Source organism: Pteropus medius, unplaced genomic scaffold, assembly GCF_902729225.1.
Source record: "Pteropus medius unplaced genomic scaffold, Ma_sr-lr_union100, whole genome shotgun sequence".
Taxonomy (NCBI): domain Eukaryota; kingdom Metazoa; phylum Chordata; class Mammalia; order Chiroptera; family Pteropodidae; genus Pteropus; species Pteropus medius.
Window position 1 is genome coordinate 10,906,629 of NW_024350325.1, and position 25,720 is coordinate 10,932,348.

The window sequence follows — 25,720 nt, forward strand, 5'->3', positions numbered from 1 at the left end:
AATCTGTAACAAAATCCCCTTAACTAAATGCTCTCCCCTGATTGAGGCCTTGAAAAACCGGAATTGAAATGAAGGTAAGGCCAAATTTGCAGCTGGCTTCCTTTGCCACTAGGGCACCGCCTATTTGTAGGGTGTGACCATCTGGATTGGGGGCTGCCTCTGCATAGTGTAATTGGAAAGGCTGATGGTAGCAACAACTCGACTTTATGACCTTCCTTGGAGCTCATCATCTGGGTTACTGAGGTCCCTAGCGTCTGGCAAAAGAGGCCAGAATTGTCCAAATTTGATAATAAACACAAAAGACCACACGAGAAGGGCGGGGGGAAGTGGATAACTAACACTATCCTCAATTCACCAAGGCTCCCAACCCATACCCCACTCACCCCCAGTATCAGTAGAAAGCTGTTGTGATAAGTACATTATGAAGAAATTGGGGTCTGGACTAGGAAGATGAGACAATGTAAAGAAAGAAATAAATCTCTAAGTCTTCAAACTTTTGTAAAAGAGGCCTAATTTTCTTAAGATGGCATTTTTTTTTCAGTTGAATAAGTACCTGTAAGAAAGAGAGGGTTTTTGTTTGTTTTGTTTTTAGAATTGGGAGCTGTCATTTTAGACAAGATATTTAAAACCCTGTCAATCTTCCATCTAAAGTGATTCCATCCCTCTGAAAGGAAATGCCTTCCATGTTCCTCCTAAAAAAGCAAAGCAAAGCAAAACAAAACTTGAAAACTGTTTCTTTTGCTCCCTGAGACACAAGGACCATTGTCTTTCTACCTTTGGTCCCACTGATCTCCACAGGACGTCCTGGACAGGGAGCCCTGACGGAGAAAGGTGGGCCAAGGTGGGTGGGTTGACTGACGCACGCGGCAAGCAGCCTGAAGGAACCTGGAGGTGGGGCAGGGTAGTGCCTCAAGGCTCTTGAGTTTTTACTCAGCGCCTCATAACTTCCATTCTAAATAGCAAATAAATTACGAGCAGTTGAACTTAATTAGGGATAAGAACTAAAATGACAAGTTCCTCACTAAATGCTCTCCTCAAACCACTTCCCTGCCGTCTCAGGATTGTCTCGGTAGACAGTATGAGGTTCTCGCTCAGAAGAGGTTCCCACGGAAGGCATGAGGTTTAGGATGCCTTTGGGACTGTGTGTGCGTGTGAAATAGGACTATATTCGCCATGCCGAGCCCTTTCCCCTCTTTTCTAGTCTTTTAGGTCAAGAATGGAGTGAGTAAACCCGGATGGTGGTTGCACAACTGGCCCTGGGCTAGACCGAACCGCAGAGGCTCAGTTAAGGGGTGCAGACAGGTGGGTTCCTGGCGCGTAGGCGGCGGGAGGGTGCTCCGCGCACGGACTTGACTGCAAGGGCCGCGGCGCTGGGGGGCGTGTGCGGCCTGCGCGGGGGCCGGAGGACTTGACAGATCGCAGAAAAAGAAAACACCAAAACAAAACCCACTGACTGCCCCACGTTTCTTTGCAAAGAACTCGTGGGTGGAGCCCAGAGCCGGGCGACTGAATAGAATTCTGTAAGGCCGCCTCCACCCGCCCACCTAGCGCCCCCAGCGCGCGGCAAGTCCCCCAGCCTCCTCCTTGCTTCACCACACTTTGGGCCCGAAGCGGAGGTCGAGGCAAAGCGAGGGACTTGTTCCATTGGTGCTTCCCGAGTACGAGGGTTTGCTCCTCAGTAGTAAACAAAGTGTCGCCGCCGCCTCCACGCTGGTTTGCCTCCTAGCAATCAAACACTGAAAAGGCGAGAGACTCACAAAAACATCGAGAATTACCAGAAAATAATAACAGCTCCAAAATGAAAATAAAAAGAGAGCGTGTGAAAGAGAAAAACACCCACTACCCCCACCAACCCACTGCCACCTCCCCGTGGAAAATGGGTCCCCGCCCAGGCCGGCGTCCACTGGCTGCCTGGGCGGCGGTGCCGCACGCTCATTGGCCATGCGGACTGTCAGTCAGGGGCGGGCCGGCGCGCGCGCCGCAGCGGGCGGGGGGTGGCGGCAGATCCCGTAAGTCCGGAGGCCGCGTAGTAGCTGCAGCCTCCGCCGCCGCCGCCGCCGCCACATTCAACAGGCAGCAGCGCCGCGGCCGCGCCGCCCGTGAGAGCGAGGGGCTCGCGGCGTCCGTCCGTCCTCCGGTCCGCGGGCCCTGTCAGCAGGAGCGCGGCGCCGGCGCCGTCCTGGCCGGGCGACCCTGGCCTGCCGTCCCGTCGGTGCAGTGGACCCGGAGGAACCTAGATGTTGATGGACTCGTGAAGTTAAGTTCTGGGCTCGCGCTTCCACTCCGTCGCGCCTTACTCCTGGTTTCCGTCTGCTGGCAGCAGCGACCTCGCCGATCCCCCTCCCGAGTCTCGGACCGGCTCTTCGCGCCCCGTCCCCCTTGGCCCCCGGTGCTGCGATCTACCCTTTCTTGGCTCTCCCGCGGCTGGGGGAGGGGCGGGGGTCACCATGGCCGAAGCGCCCCAGGTGGTGGAGATCGACCCGGACTTCGAGCCGCTGCCACGGCCGCGGTCATGCACCTGGCCGCTGCCCAGGCCGGAGTTTAGCCAGTCCAATTCGGCCACCTCCAGCCCGGCGCCGTCGGGCAGCGGGGCGGCGAATCCCGACGCCGCCGCGGGCCTGCCTTCGACCTCGGCGGCCGCTGTCAACGCTGACTTCATGAGCAACCTGAGCCTGCTGGAGGAGAGCGGGGACTTCCAGCAGGCGCCCGGCTCTGTGGCGGCGGCCGCAGCGGCGGCCGCGGTGGCGGCGGCCGCGGCGGCGGCAGCTGCCGCTACCGGGGGGCTGTGCAGTGACTTCCAGGGCCCAGAGTCAGGCTGCCTGCACCCGGCGCCACCGCAGCCCCCGCCGCCCGGGTCGCTGTCGCAGCACCCACCCGTGCCCCCAGCGGCCGCGGGGCCGCTCGCAGGGCAGCCGCGCAAGAGCAGTTCATCCCGTCGCAACGCGTGGGGCAACCTGTCCTACGCCGACCTCATCACCAAAGCCATCGAGAGTTCGGCTGAGAAGCGGCTCACGCTGTCGCAGATCTACGAGTGGATGGTCAAGAGCGTGCCCTACTTCAAGGATAAAGGCGATAGCAACAGCTCGGCCGGCTGGAAGGTGAGTGGCCTCGGGGCGCACGGCCGGACCAGGAATTGGGGCGCGGGGACTTCTACCTGACCCTGAGGTCGCACTGGGGTAGTTGGGGCGGCAGTGCAAGTTTCCTTGTCCTGAAAGTGCGGGGCACGCGAGCAGCGCGTGCAGGGAGCAGGAGAGAAGTGGCAGATATGGGTGGTGGGCTTGTCTGGAAGCGGTTGGGGGACGGGAATAAGTGCGCGCGCTCAAGAGAGTAGGAGTGGGACGGGGAACAGGCTCGTTTGGAAACTAAGGGAGTGAAAAAAGTTCGCCAAGAAGTGGACATTAAAGCGGACAAAAAATTTCGCCAGTGAAAGGAGGAGATTCACTGGGAACTGCCCCTCCACGGCCCAAGCAGACACTTGCTGCTGCTCTTTTCCCTGAAGGACTTTGGGAGAGAGGGCGGCTCCTTTCCGCCCCCCGCGGCGCGCGTCCCCGCATCCTTGGGCCGCGCGGGGTAGCCGTTTCCGCTGCGCTTGGCCAGGGTGGGCGCGGCCAGGGGCATCCGAGCCCTGCTAGCTGGAGACGGATCTGCAGGTGGAGGGGACAGGCAGGGCGCGAGCCAAACCGTGGGGGTTGGCCGAGACTTTTGGAGGCCCGTGTGCGTTTTGATTTTATCCGAAGTGGTCTCGAGTGCAGGGGATTGACTGGGCGCGCGGTAGCGCATCCAACACGTGCACAGTGGTGGCCACCGCCAGCGGAGCCGCGGCGCCTGGCGGTGCGGGGCGAGTTAAAGTTCAAGTGTGACCCTCGGCGGGGCGGAGGCGGGAGCTGGCGCGGTGAGGGAGGGGCCGAGGGTGCAGGAAGCGAGCGTCTTTAAAGGGCCAGCACGTCCTGGCCACGCGCAGCATATGGCCCCGCCGCTTCGTAGCGCGGCTGGCACTTCTCTAAGCATGGAAGTGCCCCCAAAGTGCCCCCGTGGTCCAAGGTCTTTAATTAGGCTTGGAGAGGCTCTCCTGGGTGACCGGGGTTTGGAATATGTGTATCTTCTTTCTCGCTTTGCCATCTCAGGGTTACCGAAAAAGGAGGTGTACAGATTCGAGGTCTAAAGCTGGGGGCTTTGAGACAAGTGTTTTGGGGGTGTCGGAGTGGAGGTGTGCATCAAGGGGAACTGGCAGGGACCTCCTTGGTTCAGGACTGCAGAAGAGGTGCTTCTGGTCCTTTTTGACTTTGAGAGAGACCCAGAGAGACTCATGGTGGGGGCATTCAAATCCCTACCCGGTGAAGGCCCCGGGGCCCTCAAGACAATGGGGAGGCTTGCCGGGGATCCATCTGCCTTTTGGCCTCCTGAAACTGACAATGTCTCACTGTCACAGGTGGAAGAATCCATGCTAATATTCTCTGGTTGAGCCAAGCTCCTTCCTCACCCCTCATTCTGATTGTACGACCTAATAAAGATAATCATAGCCTGTATGTATAGCATAGTCTTTGCTGCGCAGTTGTTACACCATGGTGGTTTTACATACAGTGTCATCCCTGTGGTTATTATGTGTCAAAAAGGTTAACTTATTCACATCTTATTGAATTGAAGTTCCTGGAGAAGGAGCCAGGATTTTATTTTTTCCAAAGTGTGTTTTAGAGTAGTTATTACTTATAACCTCATTATTAGGCATATGTGCAGTTTTACCAAGTGTTTTTTAAAAAGGTAAGTTGGGATTGTCTGCCAAATCCTATTTTACTTAACATTTGAGTTTAAGTACTTACACCATTCTTTTATGTCCTTGGAAATGGATACAACCTATTTAAGATTGCTGGAGTGCCTTTCTTTAAAGATAGAGAAAGGCAAAGTTTTGGGATTATTTTTAGTTTTGCCTCAAATGGTCTTAAATCAGGGTATTCTTAAACTAGGAATATAACTTAACCTTTGAAGATTTAGTGCTTTTTAGAAAGCACTAAATTATCTGAGACCAAATTATCCCCCCAACCATTTTTATTAAGTTCTTTTTCTTATTTTTTCCCAAATGGAATTATAATATTATTTTTTAAAATTTACTTACCAGAGCTAGCAGATCTATTAAGTGTCAGTAAGGATTATGTCCGTACTTGGAGGCTCAGAGGCAGTTCCCAGTAGAAACCTAATGGGGCTTTGGGAGGAAGCAGGCTGCCATTCTCAAGTGAGTAAATGTTTCAGGTGTAATCAGAGTCAGTTGGTGCAAGTCAGATTACAGCAAGTGCATTTTCACTTTGAGTAAAAGGGTATTTTAAGAAGAAAAGAAACAAGGCGAAATGTTCTAACTCATAACTAGTCTTCTGGTTAGAGTTTTCATAAAAATGAGTTACTTGTTAAAACCAAGTTTCACTCTTAGATCTGTTGTAAAGGGAGAAATTTTACTATGACTTTTAGTTTAAAAAAATATTCAGTTCTAAAAGGCAAATAACTAAAACTTAACTGTTTTAGGACTAAGGAGAGGCTGCTTTGGAACTAAGTATTTCCTGTTATTTACTACTGGGAATTAGACTAAATCTTTAAGTATAGTTTCTTTTGCTTTACTTCCTGGGGCCTGCCTGAGACTTAGAAAGGGATTTACATAGGACAAAATAATTGAAAAGCTGTTAAAGAGCTCAAAATGTCTAATTCCTTAAATGCTGGTTATATTTTCCGGACGTGCATTTTGCGTTTGTGGGGATGGTACCTTAAATCTACTTAACACTCATTTTAGTTTTGGCCAGAACTGTCATAAGATTATACACAAAGTGGAAGCTAAGACTTTTGGAAAACCCGGGATCTTTTAAACCATGTGCAGTATTTATAAATAGTGAAACTTCATTTCCATGACCAGTCCTACTCACCCCACCCCCCACACACAAAGCTTTCTAGAGCTTGGGAAGTAGTATTTGTGATCTCTGATTTTTTTTTTTTTAAATGGCAGTTTTGAGTTGACTCTTGTTTTTTATTTCGATATTATTTGGAACACTTAATTTAGGTTAAAAAGAATGCTTCAGCACTGAGGTTCCGTATGTTAAAGAAAAATTTTAATTGTTTTACTGTGTGATAGCTCAGATATTCTTTGTTTTGAAATGAAGTTTCTTTAATTTGGTCTGTGAACTGAGAGTGCATTTTCTTGCATTTTAAAATTCATATCTGTTTTGTAATTTGGGTTTTTAATCTGTAGGTGAGTAATTTAGCTACAGTGATTCCATGGCAGGAAGATGGCTGCTTTCTTGCTGCAGAGTCACATTTGACTAAAAGAATACCGGTGAGCCTGACTTCACAAGGCTGAAAATGGTGTGGAACTGATGCGAACATGTGTTATGATGAGATATTTTGTTCAGAAATTCTAAAGTAGATGTCAAAGATGAATATCTTGATTGAGACTCATAAGTTTAATTTTGTTTTACCTATGTTTTTGTGGTACATTCTTGGAAAGATGCGTTGAGAAGGTGGCTTCTATTTTTGAATGATACTCAGCTTTTTAAAATAAGTGGCAAACTCTTGAAAATTAGAAAAGTTTCAAAATTCTCATGTAAACTTAAAGGTTAAAGTTTGTGGAGACCTTCCCAAAATTATTGAAAGTCTAGTACGTTGGCAGTGGACACAAGAATTGGTTGATATCATATGCTGCACAGGGAATCCCAGCGGACGTTTGAAATGAGGATGAGGGTTAGGAATACTCAGTGGTTCGTTAGAATCCCTAATAGGCTGGAAGTGGTTCACCTGTCCTTGTGCTCTAACCTCTTCATCCAAGATCCTAAGCTGTAACTGTGTGACTTTCTAAGAGAGCAGCTGTCTGTATTTGCCTGGAATTTCTTTGGGAAGCCTGAACTGTTTGTATTTTTCTGGAACACTCTGCCCTTGGAAACTACCCAGTACCCTGGCATCATGGGAATTTACTCGGCCATTTTTTAATATTTTTTGTTCTATGTGGGCTGTAACTTTGGGGCTTCCAGGAATCCTCTTGGAAGGCAGTATAAACCCTATGGTGATTGGAGAGAGCAAAGGAGTTTGCAGTTGTGTGGATTATCAGTGAGCACAGAGTGGATTCAGTTGCTTCTCTGCAGTTCAAGATTTGCTTTGGCCTTCATAGGAACAACTTGCAGAGACTTGACTCAACCCTTTGGGATCTCCATTGGGTCAGATAACCACCTTTTTTCAATGCATACAAAAGTCTGAAGTTGGTGTGGTTGTTCTCAGTTGTGAAATAGAGGACCACGTGAACTTGAAAATGTTTATTTTGGTGTCTAAGGGATGCAGGTTTGCAGTCCAATGGTTATGCTATATACAGGTGTACTAAAGTGTGGAAGAATTCTCCTTTTTGCTAATTCCTGACAAGGACTAACAAAACTCAAGTTAGTGGCACAGAAATTCTTTGCAAAGAATACTCCTTGTTATTTGTCATCTTCTAAGGAATATATGAAACATGTTAATACATTTTTGTACATTGGTAATTTCATGTGGTTCAACCTTTTAAAAATACACTTTTTTTTCCACTGGCATTCCAGTTTATTTTGCTCAGCCTTCCTATATTTTATCAACCTGTGGATTAAGCACTCTAAAAGCTGAGTTGAGTTTTCCTTGCCACATGGAAGGCATTTGAGCCGGCTTCCTTTTTTATTTTTTTAATTTAATTTAATTTTTTTGGCTTCCTTTTTTAAGTTTCTTTTTCATCCATCCTCATATAGCTTTGATATAAACTAAAGAAAAAAGAAGTAGTTTTGATGTTAAGCCAGATAAAATTATAATGCTAAATCTGCAGCATCTTTGTAGTTTATTAGTGAGTTTTCACCTTAATGAATTACTTAAGGACATAAACCCAACACATATCCTTTATTTAAGGCCATAATCATTACAGCAAAAAAATACAGTGAAACAGGGCTGCTGTGGTCCCCAAATCTGAGTTTTGATGATTGCCCAAACTGCACTCTTTATGGTCAGCAAATCACTAAGGCTGGAGGTGAGGAGTATCTTAGTCTTCCCCTTTCCATTTGTCCTTGACACACCCCCTCTGTAGCAATATTTTCTTATCTTGGACTCTTACATTTTACTACCCTGATCCTCCCTCCCATTCTGACTTCTCCAGTCAGTTCACTCGTTATTTTTCCTTCTGTGCTCAATCATGAGCGTACCTTGGGATCAGTAGTGGACTTTTTCTCTGATTCTTTTCTAGATGACTCACCCCTCTATTGTCCTGTCTCCAGTTACCTATAGTCTGTAAATGTCCCACTTTCAACTCAAATTCAACATGTCCAAACTCAAAGCATGCTGTACTTCCTTTTCCTCTCAGATGAGGTTCCTGTCTTGAGTTCCTTGATGTAGTTAATAGCCTACTTAGCCCTTTCCTTGTTTCTAAACCTGGATGTCTTATTCAGGACTCTTCTTATGGTGTTCAGTGTCCCCAAGTCTGTTAACTCTTTATCAGAGTTTCTTGAGACTTTCACTTCTCAGTCTAACTCTTCTCCTAGGTTAGCTTTTATTTTAGGCCTAGACCATCCTGTCCCCAAGGACTTGGATCATCTTGTGCGTCTACACAGATTTTGCTTAGTCTTAGAGACTCAAGTTAGTTCACTAATTTCCATTCTTGGCTTGTGCCTGGAGGCATTTTTGCCTTTTCTTGAGTGAATGCCTGGTAATAGCTTAATTCATGCTGCTATGTATTATAATTTAACTTTAATGTCTGCATGTTTTAGTGGTTCAGTTATATTGTAAATATATGGTTGGGGGAAAATTTTTCTTGAAACATAGGCCTTTTATATTTCAGCTTCCTATGTGTTCAACATGATCACAGTCTATCTTATGTGAGAATAATTTTAGTAATAGTATAACCAAAGAACAGTGGTTGTTATTTTTAAGAGATGGTCAGTGTTTTTTTTTTCCCATTTGTTGAATGATTTTTGTGTAAGATGTACTAAATAAATGCATTTGAATGATAGAAAAATGATTCAGATTTGGATCCTGTAGGGAGGTTAGATGTGACATATAAAGAACTATGATACACGGTAAGAGCTTTTGAGAAAAATGGAGTTCAATGTTGGCCATTGAGGTGGGTCTTGAAAATGGGATGTTATTCTCCTAAGATTTCATTCCAAATTTTTTTTTTATGTTTAAGCAGTAATTTCCATATTTATTTGCTTGTTTATATATATATATATTATGGTGACATTGGTTAATGAAATCCAGTAAGTTTCAAGTATACAGTTCGACAGTAAGTCATATTTATGTTCACCGTCCAGTTAGAGTTCTTTCTGTCACCACATATATGACTCCTTTTACCCCATTTGCCCTCCCCCCTTATAAAAAATTTTATATGTTCAGCAAAGCTGCAAGGGTTCTACATGGAACACCCGTATACCTACCACCTAGTTTTACTACTACCATTTTGTTATACTTGCTTTATATATCCATTTTTTAATCCATCAATCCATCTTATTTTTAAAATTTATTTTGGAATGATGGACTGGCATTTCTAAGGGCATGAAAATAGGGGAAATGTCAGTTTCTCTGAGTGATGGGTATATGAAATAACAAAACTTGAAAAAAGTATAGGTAGGAGAGCCTTGTCAGACTGAACTTGGACTTTATTATGAAAGTAATATTGTGTTATAAGACCAAATTTTTTTTATGAAATTGTCTTTGTTTTTATAAGAACTTATGAAAATAAGATTATACTTTTAGTATTTTTAAGTGCAGCTTCTTAGAAACATGCTGATGTGTAAATATAGAGACCCATGGGATACAGTTTAAAGCCAATAATGTACTGCATTTGATTTAAAACTGACATAGAATTTTATAATGCATGTAATAAATTACATAATTGACTTAATATGAATAGTAGGCATTTACAAAATATTTAGCTTTCTGATTGGTCTTTTCTTTAAAATTAACTTTCATACCCAATGTCATGGAAGCAGTGATTCAAAGAAAGATCACGATTGAACATAATTCTTCTTACTTTGAAAAATGAGAAATTCTGAGGTTGAAGTTAGCAACCTCAAAATATACTTAGGGCATTTGTTACAGAAAGTTATGTTGGTTTAAAAAGATGCTTTAAAATTTAAATATCAGTTTTAATACTGCATTAACTAAATATTAGATATTCTTGATAGCTTTTCCATTGTAATGAATCTTTATCCACTAACCCAAGTACAGTAATAAAGAAGGTTATAATGAGATGCTTCAATGGATCCTGAGGAGATTAAATTTAGATAGCCTTAACCCAAAATTGATTCCAAGCAGACATACATAACTGAGCGTATTCAGAATATTTGGAATGAGTCTGATTAGCTTACAGTGAACTAAAAGGTTTATGCAACAAAAACTGTTGCGGCATATCAAAAGGTTTAATAAACTTACTAGCCGTTTTAGAAATAACAACTGTTGAAGAAAAAAAAGATTTATTAAACTTACTAGCCGTTTTAGAAATAACAACTGTTGAAGAAAAAAAAGCTATTTTAGTAATAATATGTTTATATCTATAGCAGCAGACTGCATTTTATTTAAAAGATACACTGCGGATAGTGAAACAAAAGTAGATTGAGTAGCTCACTACTGTGAAGTTTTATTAAATGTGTAAGTTATCTTCCACATGGACAAAATAGCTTTCAAAGCACACTTGTGTGATTGCCAATGATGTCAGGGTAAACTACTCAAACCAGCCAGGAAACAATATGGAATTGGTCAATTTAATTTTTTCTTTCTATTAATGTTTGTAGAATGAACAAAATTCAAAATTACAGCTCATCTTTGCTCTTTCATTTCAAAAGTAGAGAGAGATGTAAAGCATTTTCATCCTTTTAGCTTGTGTCTCATCTTCATTCTAATACTGAAGGGGAGAAGTGCAGGATCTTATCTCCTTTTGGGAGGAGAGGCAAGTCAATTTATACCTCTGTGGGAAGACAGGTTATTTCTACCAAGGTAGCCTGTCTCTACTGACACCAAGTCACGAGTTCTTTCTTAGGGACAGTAGATGGCACATCTGTCTTCACAGAAGAGAATGCCACCTCTAAAAGCCTGTGGCTCATTGGTCTGTACTGCGGCATCTGTGACCTGGGATGTGCTGTTACTGCCAGCAAGCCCTGTTTCTTTTACATACCCTGCCTCATACATGGAAATCCCAAGGCTGCCACCTTTTTGAGTGTGACTTGGTTTCAGCATCTCTCTGGATCTTTGAGACTTTGAAAAGAAATTTTTTTCCTGCTATGATTAATTCCACCCCTCCCCCCCATGACATTTGTCTTACAGTGTCTACTTTGTTGTAGGTTACCTTACAGAACTGATCTTAATACTAAACCCTATAATCTTATCAGCTATGAAGATGTTGCCCAACTCATCTGATTAAAGAAAGAGGAAAGAGGGGATGGCCTGTTTCCTCTTGTTTTCTTTTATTTGATTAAATACATTTCTTGGATAAACAGATTTTTCTCAATTGCCATTCCTCACAAGTCTGGAAAATGGGTCATGGATTTCTCAATCACTACTTTTATTATATTAGATTTGATAAGCATCAGAGTTGAGAAAAAATGTTTTTCTGTTTACAACAATGATCCTGGAATTTTTACAGAGCTGCCTTTGCACTGCTGGTGAGGGGCCTCCATTAGGTTTGCTGACTTAAAACATTTCAAAGTAGCTAAACGAACCTGGCATCAGGAAAGGGGAGGGAACCTCAGTGATTGCATTTTGTAACTGAAGTAGAAAAGTCTCAGAGAGCATGATGAACCCTCCAAGTCTTATTTGGACTCTAGCCAGGAGAAGCCTAATGAAGGAGGAAGGAGGAGAACCAGTTTGGATTATGTGGGAAGATAATGAAGATCTTGTCAGTAGTTTGGTGTCTCCAATAGTTATCTCTGAGTCCTGGAGGTGATTAGCTTTGCCCCTCAATCCCCACCCCCTTCATAACAGTTTTCCTTTTAAAATCTGGAAAATAAGTTTTTTTCCTCCTCCAATACCATGGCCCAGAAGCCCAAGTGAGGTGCCTTGAGGGATGACCCATCTTGTCCAAGAAAAATTCCTGCAGACAAAATGGGAGGGTCTCTATCTTTGCAGTAGTGGTGAGGGGGAAGATTGTTAGGCTGACCCTTCATTTTGCATCTGAAAAGAAATGCATTTGGATTTCAAATCCAATTTGAAGAGATAAATTATAACTGGATTACATAATTCCTACACTTGTAAATATTGTATGTCCGTCAAAGCTTGTAAACAAAATAATCACAAATATTTGGGAATGGTCTATGCTAGTAAATATCAAATGCCTCAGGCTTGTTTGATTGCTTGGAAGCATGGTCAAACAAAATGATTTGAATATGGTTTAGCTAGAAACTTATTTTGGTAGATTCTTGAGGTAGTGACGGCCAGATGTGGATTTTATTGTACCATTTTGACATGAAAGAATTTTTTTTCAGCTATTCTCATAAAACCTTAAGTGTAAGGTTGCATCAAGTTAAATGTATCAAGATAGGTACATTCAGTCACCACAGTTTTGTATCAGATGATGTAGCTCCTTTACCCTGTGATGCTTAATTTGTAGAATCATCAATTTGTCATATCAATGAGTGTTCAGTGTCAGGTTTCAGCCATCACAGTATGATTTGAAGAGCCCAGAAACCCAGCTACCTTAAGGCGAGTATTATTACATCACCTGTCTGCAGCAGGGGACCTCCCTTTCTGCAGGGCCAGCTCTGAAGGGGTCAGGAGGGAGGGGGAGGTAGCAGAATGGAACTTGCAGAACTTGTAACTATCAACTGAGGTTGTTTGTGTCCTCAGTACCAGCTGGGTGCATTTCTCTAAACTTTTAAACCTTTTCTCTGGGTCGGTAGATAGGCATGCCAACATGAAATTTGCATACAGTGAATGTGAAAGCTTCCATTAGACCATTTTACTGAGAGTTTTATGTAATCTGTTTGACTGAATTGGTTTTTCTCCTTCAGTCTTTGATAATTCAACTTTTTTTAGTGGCCCATTATTACATTTGCATACTTCTTTTTGTTTTTTAATTTTAATTTATTTTTTTATTTTGGTGACATTGGTTAACAATCCAGTACATTTCAGGTGTACTATTTAGCAGTAAGGCGTATATACATATTGCATTGTGTGTTCACTGCGACATTTGCATATACTGAATGTGAAAAATTCCTATACTCTTATTCTCTTGTTACCTGTGTGCCCACGGTGGTTTCTTGAACCCTTTAGAATTCATTTCTATTTGTGTATATAAAGTATGTATTGCATATTTGTATTAACATGCAGGCTTTGAGATTCTGATATTGACACTGATTTTAAACAGTATTTGATGGCTTTACATTTTAGAAGAGGCCACCAAAATTATTTTTAATGCTATTTTTGTTCTGAAGTATTTGGGATAATTAAAAACTTAATGTTAAGGAAATTTATTGTAATTAGGTGTGTTTCGATGCTATTTACATTCTTTTTTTGGTCCTGCAATGGATACTGTTTCGATGCTATTTACATTCTTTTTTTGGTCCTGCAGTGGATACCACACTGCTCTGTAGTAGTCCTGTAACATAGTCCGGTATTCCTGGGATGTTTAAGGTGCTTTATATTTCTTGAAATGACATTTTATTATCTTTGATAATTACTGAGAACATACTAAAGAAAATAAAAGGAAAGCAGAATTTGGATTATTAAAAATTTTGAAGCACGTTTGTCATAACCTTCAAGAATTACCCTGCACGCATTTCAGTGTTTCAGGACTAGTCCCTCACTATCTGTCACCACCCTTTCAGACTGCCCTTATTCCTGATCTGTAGTTCTCATTGTGGTACCTAACTCAGAAGTAAATATTCTTGAAGAAGCTATTAATAGTTTAGCTGAATTTCAAGCCATTTAAGACGTAGTTTGAATATTAAAGTTGTACCATTTCATTCCTTAGTGTGATTACTTTATTTTAAGCTAAAGGTGAAGAATGAGTCAGATAAAGAATTAAATGGAGAGAATATTGCATTGATACACATATGTCTTCCATATTTATGCTGAGTGTTTTTTCTCCACACACTATGGGGTGGTGCTTGTTTGAAGTCAGTTTCAGAATTCATTACTATATGATTGCATGTCTTATAAATTATATCTCTAAGAAAAAATTTAAAAATGATTATTGTGCCATGTGATACCATTGAACAGTGTAAGTAATCTTGGGTTATATCAGATGTTGAATGTATTCACAGAAAGGCCCGACTTAATTTCTTTTGTGATGAAATTGTGGAGACATTTTAACCAAAGACAAGCTGTCAATGGCGGTGGCTCTTAGACTAACCTTGACTTCCACCTGTGTTTATATAAAAGGCAGGAAGAGAAAAAGGAAAACACATTCGGTCATGGAAGTCATGAGCTGAGATCTATTCTACTGCGATTGACAACCCAGAGCCTCCAATTAAGCCTCATTTACACTCCCCACCCCCATTTGAGTTTCAAATAACTTTTAAAGAGGACTGTAAGGAAGAAGTAATGAAATTAGAAGGTTAAAATGAAAACAAAACATTTCAGATTCTAAGGTAATTAATACATCTGACATTCCTTTCATGACTAAATTTTTTGTGATCCTTAACTGTGAATACAGCCCTGGGATTTGAAATGGTAGTTTCCCTAACTACCTTTAGTTTTACGCCTTATTAAGCTTGTTTCTGGGTGGCCTGCTGAGACTATTTTAGCGACTCACTTAAAAAAATGACGTTGAATTTTATTAAGCATACATACTTTCAAGTCCCTGCATGACCTACCTTTTGCACAAAAGCTCACCACTCTTGGTGAGGTGTCCTTGCTCCCTCAGGCTGCTATCTTGTTACTCTGTCCTGAAACAGATTAGTAGCCAGCCACCTTCCTGAAGGACCTTCACAGGGCACATCACATCATGATCTCACTGATAAGACCATAATGACTTGTTAGACCACATTTATTGTGCAAATGAACTTGAATGTCACTCGGGCAGCAAGCATATCTGTGTAGGCTTAAAAATTTTTGAATTTAATTCCTCATCCATCTTTTCATGAGGTTGTAGCTTTTGGATTTATAGTTACTCAGTCTGACTACAAATATATTAATAGTTTTTCTGTTTGGCCAAATATGGGGCATGACCCTTGACATTCTGTTTGGGTATGCCTGGGAATTTGATATCCTTCAATTTAAAAGGAATTCCGTTCTTCGTTTCCTGTGATAGTGTGAGGAATATACATTTGACTGTTTTAACCAGAGGTGGAGGAAGACAGGAAAAAAGTAAAATTGGAATTCATGAAGAGGGTATTAATTATTTTTTCTGGGTGTGGTTTAATTGACATGCCTTTTATAGGAGTCAATACTAAGAAAAAGCTATAGTGTTTAGTTTTATTTTCTTTGATTTGGACATAGTTTTTGACCCACTTGACATTTTAGGGTCTTTGAACTGTTCTGTGTTTAAGTACATATAGAAAGAACTAAACTACCTGTCCTGTCTTTTCGTGATACCTTTACCAGTCCTAAGTATGCCATCAGCAACAGAGAAAGCTGCAAAAGGGACATTTATAATTCTCCCATGAGGAAGGGGAGAGTTTTGCTGCTACTGACCAAATGTTTACAAGGGTGATTCTGTTTCCTGAATGTAATCAGAACCACTATCAAAAATTATCCCCTTTGAATTGTCATGAAATTCAAATATCTAAAATTTGATGAACATAGACATCGTTAAGCCAGAGTTTTACAATATTTCCTTTTTATAAGTCACAAAAGTCAACTTTTTTAACTGCTTTAAACAGAAAATCATGCCCTATCCCATAATACATTAATAGATTTGGTTTTTGTTCATTAGTTTTCACATTTCTCATCTAAGGCTAATACCCAGGTTAGATTAGTTAAAAATGTAGATTGTAGTCTCTGTTCTGTTCTCTATTATCCACTAAATGAAGAATGCCACATGTAGCCTTCTTAGCTTTTGAGGATACGCATCTAAACGGCTCATATTAAAAGGGCACTTATTTTTGATCATCTCTTGTGTTCCCCCCTAATTTTTCATCTCCTCCTTTGTTTTTTCCTTCTCATTTTCAGCCCCCTCATTTAAAATGTTTGATTTGAATAAATTTCTCCTACCTATTAATGTAAATTAGGTGAAAAGTTCCTTTTAAAGGTCATTGCTGGTTACTGATATGTTCTGCTTCATCACAACAGCCCTGTTGTATTTACTGCTGCCATTGGGAATGGTCACTGAATTACTAATAGATCTAATCCCATTCAGAAGTATTTATAAGTAGAAGATTTACTGTCTGACAAGTTATCTATGGGAGTTATCTTAAAAGAGTTGGCAGTTCCCCTTTATTTCCTAGTTCCTGGGTTTTGGCCCAAGGGCTGTTTATTAATTTTGTGTAACAGAAGGTATGAGGAATTGTGAAGTCTTAGTTTGATCAAATTTTAAAACTACCAGTTGATACAGGAGCCTCTGCATGGCCATTTGGAGGTTTTGAGAATCTGCTACCCCCACTAAATTTTATTTCCATTTTGAGCCTGTGTGTTCACCTGTAATTCCTTCCCTCCCACACTCCAAACTTGCTTCTGGTTCTGGGAGCTACATGGAATTAGCTTAATTTATTTCCCCTTCAGGTACATGAAACCAGTTCCTATTATTATTCTTTTCCAAGATCACCAGTCCTAACTCCTTAATGAGCCCTTCAGAAGACTTAGATTTCTATACATTGTCAAAACTCAGAACCCCAGACCAAGTATTCTGCTGTAGATGGGGGTTGGGAATAGCCAGTGAAGTACGCAGCGGATTGGTGGTGGCCTTGTCTAGGGGCACCATGCTGCTGTGTATTCTAGGTTTAGCTTGTAAGCTAAAAATCTGTAAGTATCTGTCTTGAAAGATATTTTTACTAACTTCAGTTTATATATTGGTATATAGGCAGGGAAGGGAAGGAAATAGCTTTTCCAGTATCAGGTAGTCTGGATATATAGATGTAAATTTCCATTGAATTTGTACTCCCAAATCAATCCCATTTGTGATGTGCAGTTAACTTATATTTGACTTTATGGAGAGGAGAGAACCACACCAAGTTACAAGATGAGTAATCATAGCCAGATCAGCATTATTGTAGGAGCATATTGTCATCAGCTGTTTGCATTGAGCTAAAAAATTAGTGTGTTCGTGCTCTGCAGTGGTGAATCTTGAACTGTCTCTAGCCATAGTTTAGTTTAGCAAATTGTACAGCCTTCCTTCTCTATCTGTGTGAAATGCAGAAATTATTAATTTTGAGATGGGTGATGTTGGCTAACTTCATGTTTCAAAGCTTTAAATTTTAATTTCTACCCTAGAGAGCGTGAGACCATTGATTGGAGATGTCTCTACATTGGTAAAAGGAGGTAAAAGTAAAGAGTTGTATGGTTTTTGTACTTTAACGGAGATGAGAGAGAATGCTGCCCTTGTGTTTTAGGTGAATAATTCCCATAGATAGACATTTTATCTATTGATTACATAGATTTGAACTAGTCAAACCAGGCTTTATGGAATAGAGAGCTCCCATATTAAGGGCTATGAGTTTCTATAAACCACTTGGGAAGTGCCTAGGCCAACACTGAATGTGTAAGCTGGCACATCCCTTGGGACTCTCGTGAGGATCTTACATCATGAGTGTTTCTCCCGTTGCATTGGTTTCGGCTCTCACCCTATCTCTGGCTTCTAATTGGTTGTTCGTTTATCTTCCCATCTCATCCCCCTCCCAGAAACTTTTTTCTTCCTGTTGGAGGCAGTAAAGTCCCCATTCTCCTTGTCATTTCACATGGAAGCTTTATCTACTTAGCTTTGCATGGGGTAGGCGGAGGTGGGAGAGGAAGACTAGTCTGTGTTAATCATGAATTGTTGGGGATGTATGTTTCAATTTCCTTCTGTCTCAGTTTCCCCACTTGTAATTTTGGATAATTGGCCAGCCAGTGCCAGTGTCTACAAAACATGCCTGGAGATCCTTGGTTAAATGTATATTCTCTCATACTTTTAAGTGGATGCCCTTAGATCACTGGGGTGTTCCAGAACTGAAATTGGGGTCTTTTCAGAACTAGCAGACTTCCCTCTAACATTTGCTTTTTATAATACCCTCATGAGCATAGCCCAGATCTGTAATTTTGCAGTAAATATTAGTAGTCCTGGATTCTGTTTCTAGATTGGTAACCTGATAATTCATATTTAGAGAAGTCATGTCACTGCTGTACTAGCGTCTTCATCTGTGAAATGGGGTTAATGATGCTACTGGGAAGTACTTGTAGGGCAAGTTCAGGTGCTCAGAGCAGGGAGCTGTGTGTAATTATGCTGTAATATACATTTTAGCATTAGCTAATGCTGAATACTTGGACTTAAAATTCAGAGTAGTTGAGAGTATGAGGCTTTCATTTTTTGTTTATGGGTTTCTTGATTATATGGAATACATTAAGATAAAAAACAACCAAAGAAAGAGCCAAAACACCTAACTAGACCTATCTTTTCTAACTTTCCTGGTAATTCTGCAGCAGGCTTGATAAGGGTGTTCTGGAACACTTGTCTCATATTTTGGAAGAACTGATGATTTGGGAAAATACCTGGCAATGTGAAAAAAAATACAAAATTGTATATAAACTGATCCAGTTGTATGAAATATCTTTCAGTTTCCAATTGTGTGAAATACCTGGAAGGAAATATCTCCAAAGGTTAGTGGTGGGCCGTATTTGGTTTGTGTAAATATGAGTAGTTTATTCGTTCTTTATATTTTACTTTACTTTTTTACATTTTCAAGCAACAAACACTTTTATTAGAACCATTAAAGTTTTTGAAATGAAAATGAAGTTTGTGGTTTTCCATTCCTCCCCCTTGAGAGAATGTTGGACTCAAGTAAGTGTTGATTATACTGTTATCTTTTAGAGGAGAAGATGACTTGGATTAGTTGTTATTATTGCATAGACATCTAAGGTTATTGTCATTACTATCTCCACATCTTACGTGGAGTGTCACACAGTAAGTGATGGAACCAAGATGCCAGTGGGTTTTTATTGTAGACCTCAGACTACTAACCACTTTAGTTTGATATATCAGAGAGATGATTATCTTTGAAATCTGGGAGAAAAAGTAGGACTTGAAGCTGGAAATACAAAGGTAAAATAAAATCAACAACTATATAATCAGTTAATTAATAGAATCTAAATAATTAATGTACATACCTACAATCCTAAGTAAGAAGTTTTGCTGGCTCGTCCAGCTGGTTAACTAGACTCTTAAAGATGAAAAACTATTATGATGGTGAGCCTTTGGGTTAGTAAATTTTGTTGTCTTCTGAGGAGGGAGGAGTACATTTGTGATGATGATTAATGAGCAGTTGAGAGAAGTTGACCAAGTGACCTAGTTAGTTATGGCTCACAGTGTGGCAAAAAGGAGTTGCCCCATGTTTTCCTCACCAGGTAAATGGATGGCTCTAGTCTGTTTCACTCTGGGCTCTGTCACCCCTCCACATACTGCTTAGAAGGAGAAAAAGTGCTTGCTTTCACAGGGAGATGGCCTGTTGATGCTCTAAGAGTTGACAAATAGATCAAATAACTGACGCCATTTGGACAGAAAGGATTTTGTTCTTGGTGTGAGCTTAAGCTTCAAGAAGGCTACTGAGCCCTCATTTAAGGGACAGGGATCAGGTGACATTCTTAAGCTATCATCCAAACTACGAAGTGCTGGTCAGTATTTACCATTTGGAAGTATCTCCACTGCATGGATAGGAAACTGAGGCAAAGGGAGGCCGTGCGGCTTGCTCTAGACTGCCCCCCTGGAATCAGTGAGAGTTGTGGGATGCCAAAGCTGCCTTTCTTGCTAGACCATCAGTTGGCCTATATAACTCCCAGGATTCCCTTTGCTAAGAGAAAGGCTTTGGTTTTGCTTTGAAAAAAGCCTGAAAAGAGTAGTGTGATTTAGAGGCAATGATAGCCTGGGCTTCAGAGGCAGGTATTGCTTGACTTTGGATCCTGCGTGCAACTTTCGTTCATTTTCCCTGCCTTCCCATATAGCCCTTAAAAAGTCATGTCAGCCTACAGTGTGATTATATCATCTGCTTTTGCATATGTTTCTTGTATGAAGTGGTGGCATGTTAGATTTTTTTTCTGAACAAGTTGTTGCTAATGGAGAGGATTTGTGCCATTTTAGCATAGGATTATGTAGAGGGTTATCAATATTTTATTGAAGTAATGGACTTTTTTCATTTACTTAAGAGGGCTCCTTGGGGCAGTAGTAGTTAGAACCTTGAGTATTGTCATCAAATGCATTCAAGCTGTTGAATTCAGCAGAAGTTTGGACAAGTTAACATTGAGTATAGATTTCATCATTTGTAAAACCATGGTTGGCCCCACAACCATCCTTCTGTGATGGTTGTGGGGCCAAGAGATAGGGGTTGCCACATAAGAAGACAAAACTGTCTCCCTTGTCCTGGATCTGTTTTATCTGCAGAATTTTTTTTCAGATAGATGGGGAAAAGGAAAAATATTAATATTCTAAGTATTTCTCCATTTTTCTTGTATAAAAGACTAGGCTGGTGATTTTCAACTGGGGGTCTCCCCCCCCCCCCTCTGTAGGACTTTTGACACTGAAACATTTTTTAATTGTTGTCAAAATTTGGGGAATTGCTACTGGTATTTAGAGAGGAAAGACCAGGATTACTGCTGAACATCCTTGCAGTGCTCAAAGATAGATGCCCCCTCCCCCCCAAGCAAAAAAAAATAATAAAAAAAAAATAATAACTTGGCCTCAAATGTCAGTATTACTGAGGTCGAGAAACCCTGCTCTATGCAAAGTTACTCTCTATTTTTTTCTTTAAAATGAAAAAAATTAAAATTAAAATCCCTTTAAGTTTTACTAAGTGACTTCAAAAAACTTCTAGAACCTTCTTAGGCCCTCTGGCCTCAGCCTAGCATGAATATAGAGTTTGCTTCAGTTCTTCTCATCATTGTCAGGAGGGCATGAGTTTTCTTAGGGCAGCTGCTGCCTTCTGAAACCCTGGGCTCCTGGGGTGTGTGTTAGCAAAGTGCTCAGCCCATGCCCAGCCCAGGTCCAGTCCTCACAGTTTTATCCATGGGCATTGGTCCCGCCCCATTCCTGCTGTGCTTCCTTCGTCCTCCCACTTGACCTCTTTTCCCAACTCCTTTATGAAACTTTCTTGATTTCCTCCCAGATGAATGAGGTCTCTGCCTTTCTTTGGATTCCTCACAAAGGTCATGCTTTCTCCTGGTTTTGTCTCTCACTTTCTGTCTCTCCTCAGATTGCAAGCTCTTGAGGGCACAATTCTTTTCTTTCCTGGTCTCTGGAAACACCTGAGTGTGGTTCCTCATGCATAATGGGCATGAAACAGACATTTAGAAAGTAACTCGTGACAATTTCCTTGATGATGGCGCAAAAACTAATTTATTCTTTCATATTGTCTTCCTTACATTGCTTTTAATATTTCTCTGTAAATGATGGTGATGGTGAAGTTCTCATCTGGCAGGTTTTTTAGAGCAACCTTTTAAATTACCCGGTCCTTAAATAATCTGGTTCACTGTTACCATTGTACTAACCTAAACCAATCCATGATGTTACAATTTAGAAAGGAAGAGAATCCTCCCCGGTATTCTACTCTGCTCTACTACCGAACTATGCTGGCAGAAAAACAAATTTCAAGAATGAAAAAGAAGAAAAGTGAGCAGACCTATCACTGTTAAGTAATGGCCTTGGTAAAATTGTGTTATTGCAACTCGGAAATGTCCCTAATGTGTGGTGCTGCAAAAATTTTACTCTCATCTACAGTTAATTGACAGGTAAACATAAAAGTTTTCTGAAATTCTGTAGTTTAGGTTATCTGAGCCATAGATTTGATAGTCTCATAAAGTTAATAGTGCCTGAGGAAGTCAATATACTAGAGTAGGTTAAGAGCTTGGGTTTTGCTAGTCACACTGCGTAGGTCGAATTCCGCCTTAGCAGCTTTGTCACTTGAGCGATTGACCTCACTGTGCTGTACTTTTCTCATCTGGAAAATGTAGATAGCAACTCTTATAAGCTGTGAGAATTTATTAAAATATGAAATGTTGTAGTGCAGTATTTGGCATGTAGGAAATGTTTTATAAATGGTAGCTATAATCATTACTGTAGCATGGAACAAAGTATATAAAAGGCAGAAAATATGAGACTGGCACTTTTAGAGTTGGTTAAAATTTGATAGATAGGAAGACTCAGGTCGAGAGTGAAATCCCAACTTGGACCTGTTGTGAGATTGTATGCTAGGACCAATCAATAGCTACTGCCTACTGCCTCTGCCATTAGAAGTGCTGCTAACTGTCCAGTTGGGACTCTGTCTGATTTTTGAATGTAGACTTCCACTTGTGAGTTAAATTCTTAATCTCTACCTCAGTTCCTTGTCTATAAATTGGGACAATAATGATTGAAGGTTGCCGTGAGAATTGTATGAGTTAATATATGTAAAGTGCTTAAAGAACAGTGTCTGGCACATAGTCAGTGTTTAAGAAGTGTCATTGTTTATAATTACTATCACTTATTCAGCTCATACTTGGTGTCAGGTACTGTGCTAGGCGTACTGTAGATATTGTTTCGTTCTCACAGCAACTTTTTAAGGTAAGTATTATCAGAGTTAGAAGAACTTGCCCAGGAATATTCAGCTTGTTGTGACACTTCTAAGTGGCAGAGGTTTAACTGACCCCACTGCGTTTTCCAAGGATGTTTATGCTGCATGCTACACACACACACACACACACACACACACACACACACACACTACATTTTGTTTATTCATCCATCAGTGGAGACTTGAGTTGCTTCCAGTTTTTGGCTACTGTGACTACTGCTGCCATGAACATGGTTGTAGAAATGGTGGTGATATTCTTTGAAATACAAAAGTTTTTAATTTTGATGAAGTCCAATCTACCTATTGTTTCCTTTTGTTGCACGTGCTTTTGTTATCATGAAACCATTTCCTAATCCAAGGTCATGATTTACACTTACGTTTTCTTTTAAGAGTTTACTAGTATTAGTTCTTACATTTAGGTCTTTGATCCTTTTGAGTTAATTTTGACCTCACACATATAGTGTGAGGTCACATTTGTATTTTGTGAAATAGTGGCTCTAACCTTATCTTCCAGTTGTTAGGTCTGCTTTGTTATGCTGCTTTGTTATTCTGTGAAGTTTGAGCCCTTCCCCAGTACAGCGCCGCCACTCCCACCTCCTGAAGGACCCCAAGCCCGGCCTCTTTCAGCCCCACAGGATTGCGAACTCTGGAGTGAAGATCGGCAATAATTTTTTGTATCCTCTTCATTTTTTTTTATTCATCGTAATGGCTTATTCTTTTTTACTTATTCACCCCCTCAACATAATTTATGTTAGGCAGAAAATTTCCCTGTACCTCAGTAAGCTTCTTTGGGATGAGAAGTTAACACCTGTGTGGTGTTGCCCTTTTCTGTTCTCATTCTGAACCACATTCCAGCAGAGTGGTGCCAGGAGGGAATCTCAATGGTGTTACCTCAAGGCAACTTTCCTCCCATTTCAGAAATTTAAAAGATTTAAAGAAAGAAAATGGCAGTGTTGTTGCTAAAGCAGTAGCTTTCACAGTACTTTAAAGGGGCAGGGGGAGGGAAATAGATAGTTTTTAGTCCTTTTTCTTGTTTACCAGACCACAATCATTAAATGGCAAGCCTTTCCTGGTTTTCCCAGTATTGACAGATAATTTTTGCTCTTTAGCAAGAACAAAAAACAAAAACAGCTTAAGACTGTTTTAAAGGATTCCCCCAGCATGCATGTGTTTAAACTACACGCAGGTTTTCTGTATAATCAGAGATTTTTGGGGTTTCAGTTCCCCTTGCTGTTTAACAGTAGTTGAATTCTTAGAACAAAATGCCTAGCATTTTGGCAGCTCTGGGGTTACTGGTTTAGCTAATTACATTTTAAACCTCCTTTCCTTGGTTTTTGGAGGTAGGAAGGTAGAAGATACCCTTTTAAAAAAAGCAGTGAGCATTATTTAGTATGTTAAAAATACTAAATGTGATGTAACAAAGTTCTTATCACACCATATGTTGATGGGCTTGAGTGCTGAGCATGAGAAAAGCTTAAACTCAGCTACTTGTTCTTTCCGGAGCCTTCTTAACTGCCAGTTCCCATCTGTCTTCTAGGTCCTCTGGTTTCAGAATGATGTACACTAACTCCCCTAGCACTCACCCTGAATCCTATCTGTAGCTTCCTCTTAGAGAACCCAGTGCACTAGAAGGGCTGCTTGGAGCCAAAAGCCTCACAGGGAAACTTGGTCTCCCAGTGGTTTCCTCCCAGGTTTTAGCTAAGGCCCACAACCAAGTTTGTGAAAGGAGGGCCTTTATATATTCACAAGTTGTGAATGAAGTTATAGGCTGTTCAAAACATATTGTTACAACTTCTTGTTGCTACTTAATTGGCTGGGCCTTTTTAACGATTGGGGTCTAATTGTAATTCAATACACGTTTGAATTCAAATATTGAGCTCTTACATATGTGCAAGCTGGCACATAAAGATGAGGCTGTTACACTTGGGGACATAGCGAAATGTAGGTGATTTTATTCACAAGGTACACTTGTGCTGAACATGGTTGACCGGAGGTGGACGCACAAAGAATTATTGCTGTGTGAATTCAGGGGAGAGGTGAGTCTATTTCAGAGAAGGTGCCTGGGGGAAAACTTTGGGAAGAAGGCTAAAACTACAGGGCTTTAGATGTGTGGAGGTAATCACACTCAACACCGTTTTGTAGTCTTTTGGTTTACAAAGTACTCTCACACTTCCCACCTAGGTTAACTTGGATTTCAGTCACCTGCCAGTTCCCATGAACATCTTTTCAGTAGGTGGCCGAAATCCCCATTTCACAGATGAGGAACTGAGCTTCTAATTGAGCAGTGACTAGACACAGTTGAAATTTGAGTCTAAATTCCATTTATCGCTTTTCCAGGATGTAGTAGAATGAACGAAACAGAAGAAAGACAAGCTTAGATGGTACAGTGAGTTCTTTAGGATTATGGGAGGGGCGGGTGAAGAGTGTAGAACAGGGATGAGAAGGCCAGGAGGTTACAAAGTGTGTTAAGACAAGTTGTGGGAGAACCCGTGAAGACTGAAATTCTCATAGGGCTTTGAATTTTTTTTTTTATATATATATATATATATATATATATGTGGAATGCTTCACGAATTTTCTTGTCATCCTTGCACAGGGGCCATGCTAATCTTCTCTGTATCGTTCCAATTTTAGTATATGTGCTGCCGAAGCGCGCTCTGAATGTGTTTTTTAAAGAAATTGCTTTATTGAGATATAACTGACATACATAAACGGTGCATATCTAAAGTGTACAATTTGATATGTTTTGACATATGTATGCACTTGTGAGGCATTACCATAATCAAAATAATGAACATATCACCATGAAAAGTTTACTTGTACCCTTCAAAGGGTTTTAAAAAATTATTTTGAAATAGTTTCAAAAAACAAACTTAAAGAATAATATGAAGAAATTCTGAACACTCTTTACCCAGATTCACCAGTTTTTAAAATTTATTTATCTATTTATTTATGTGGGTGACACTGGTTAATGATTATATAAATTTCAAGTGAACAATATTATACATTATCTGTATATTGCATTGTGTGCTCATCAAAGTCTGTATTTGATCCCCTTTCCCTCTTCAGGCTTACCCCTACCCCCCTCA

At 40.9% G+C, this 25,720-nt stretch overlaps 1 protein-coding gene and 1 non-coding gene across 3 annotated transcripts in view; one reads left to right on the forward strand and one right to left on the reverse strand.

Moving 5' to 3' along the window:
• Positions 1 to 2,003: 2,003 nt before the first annotated feature.
• FOXO1 (forkhead box O1) overlaps positions 2,004 to 25,720 on the forward strand; it is an 83,198-nt gene continuing 59,481 nt past the window's right edge. The window contains exon 1 of one of the 2 annotated variants that reach the window (XM_039839452.1): positions 2,004 to 3,098. In XM_039839452.1, the coding sequence (XP_039695386.1) occupies positions 2,448 to 3,098 (651 nt within the window). In that variant the 5' untranslated portion in view covers positions 2,004 to 2,447. The remainder of the gene's footprint in view (positions 3,099 to 25,720) is intronic. The other variant, XM_039839451.1, reaches the window with a different exon arrangement.
• LOC120583921 (U6 spliceosomal RNA) lies at positions 25,183 to 25,285 on the reverse strand. Its single transcript, XR_005647895.1, has one exon. It is a non-coding gene; the product is annotated as a U6 spliceosomal RNA (small nuclear RNA).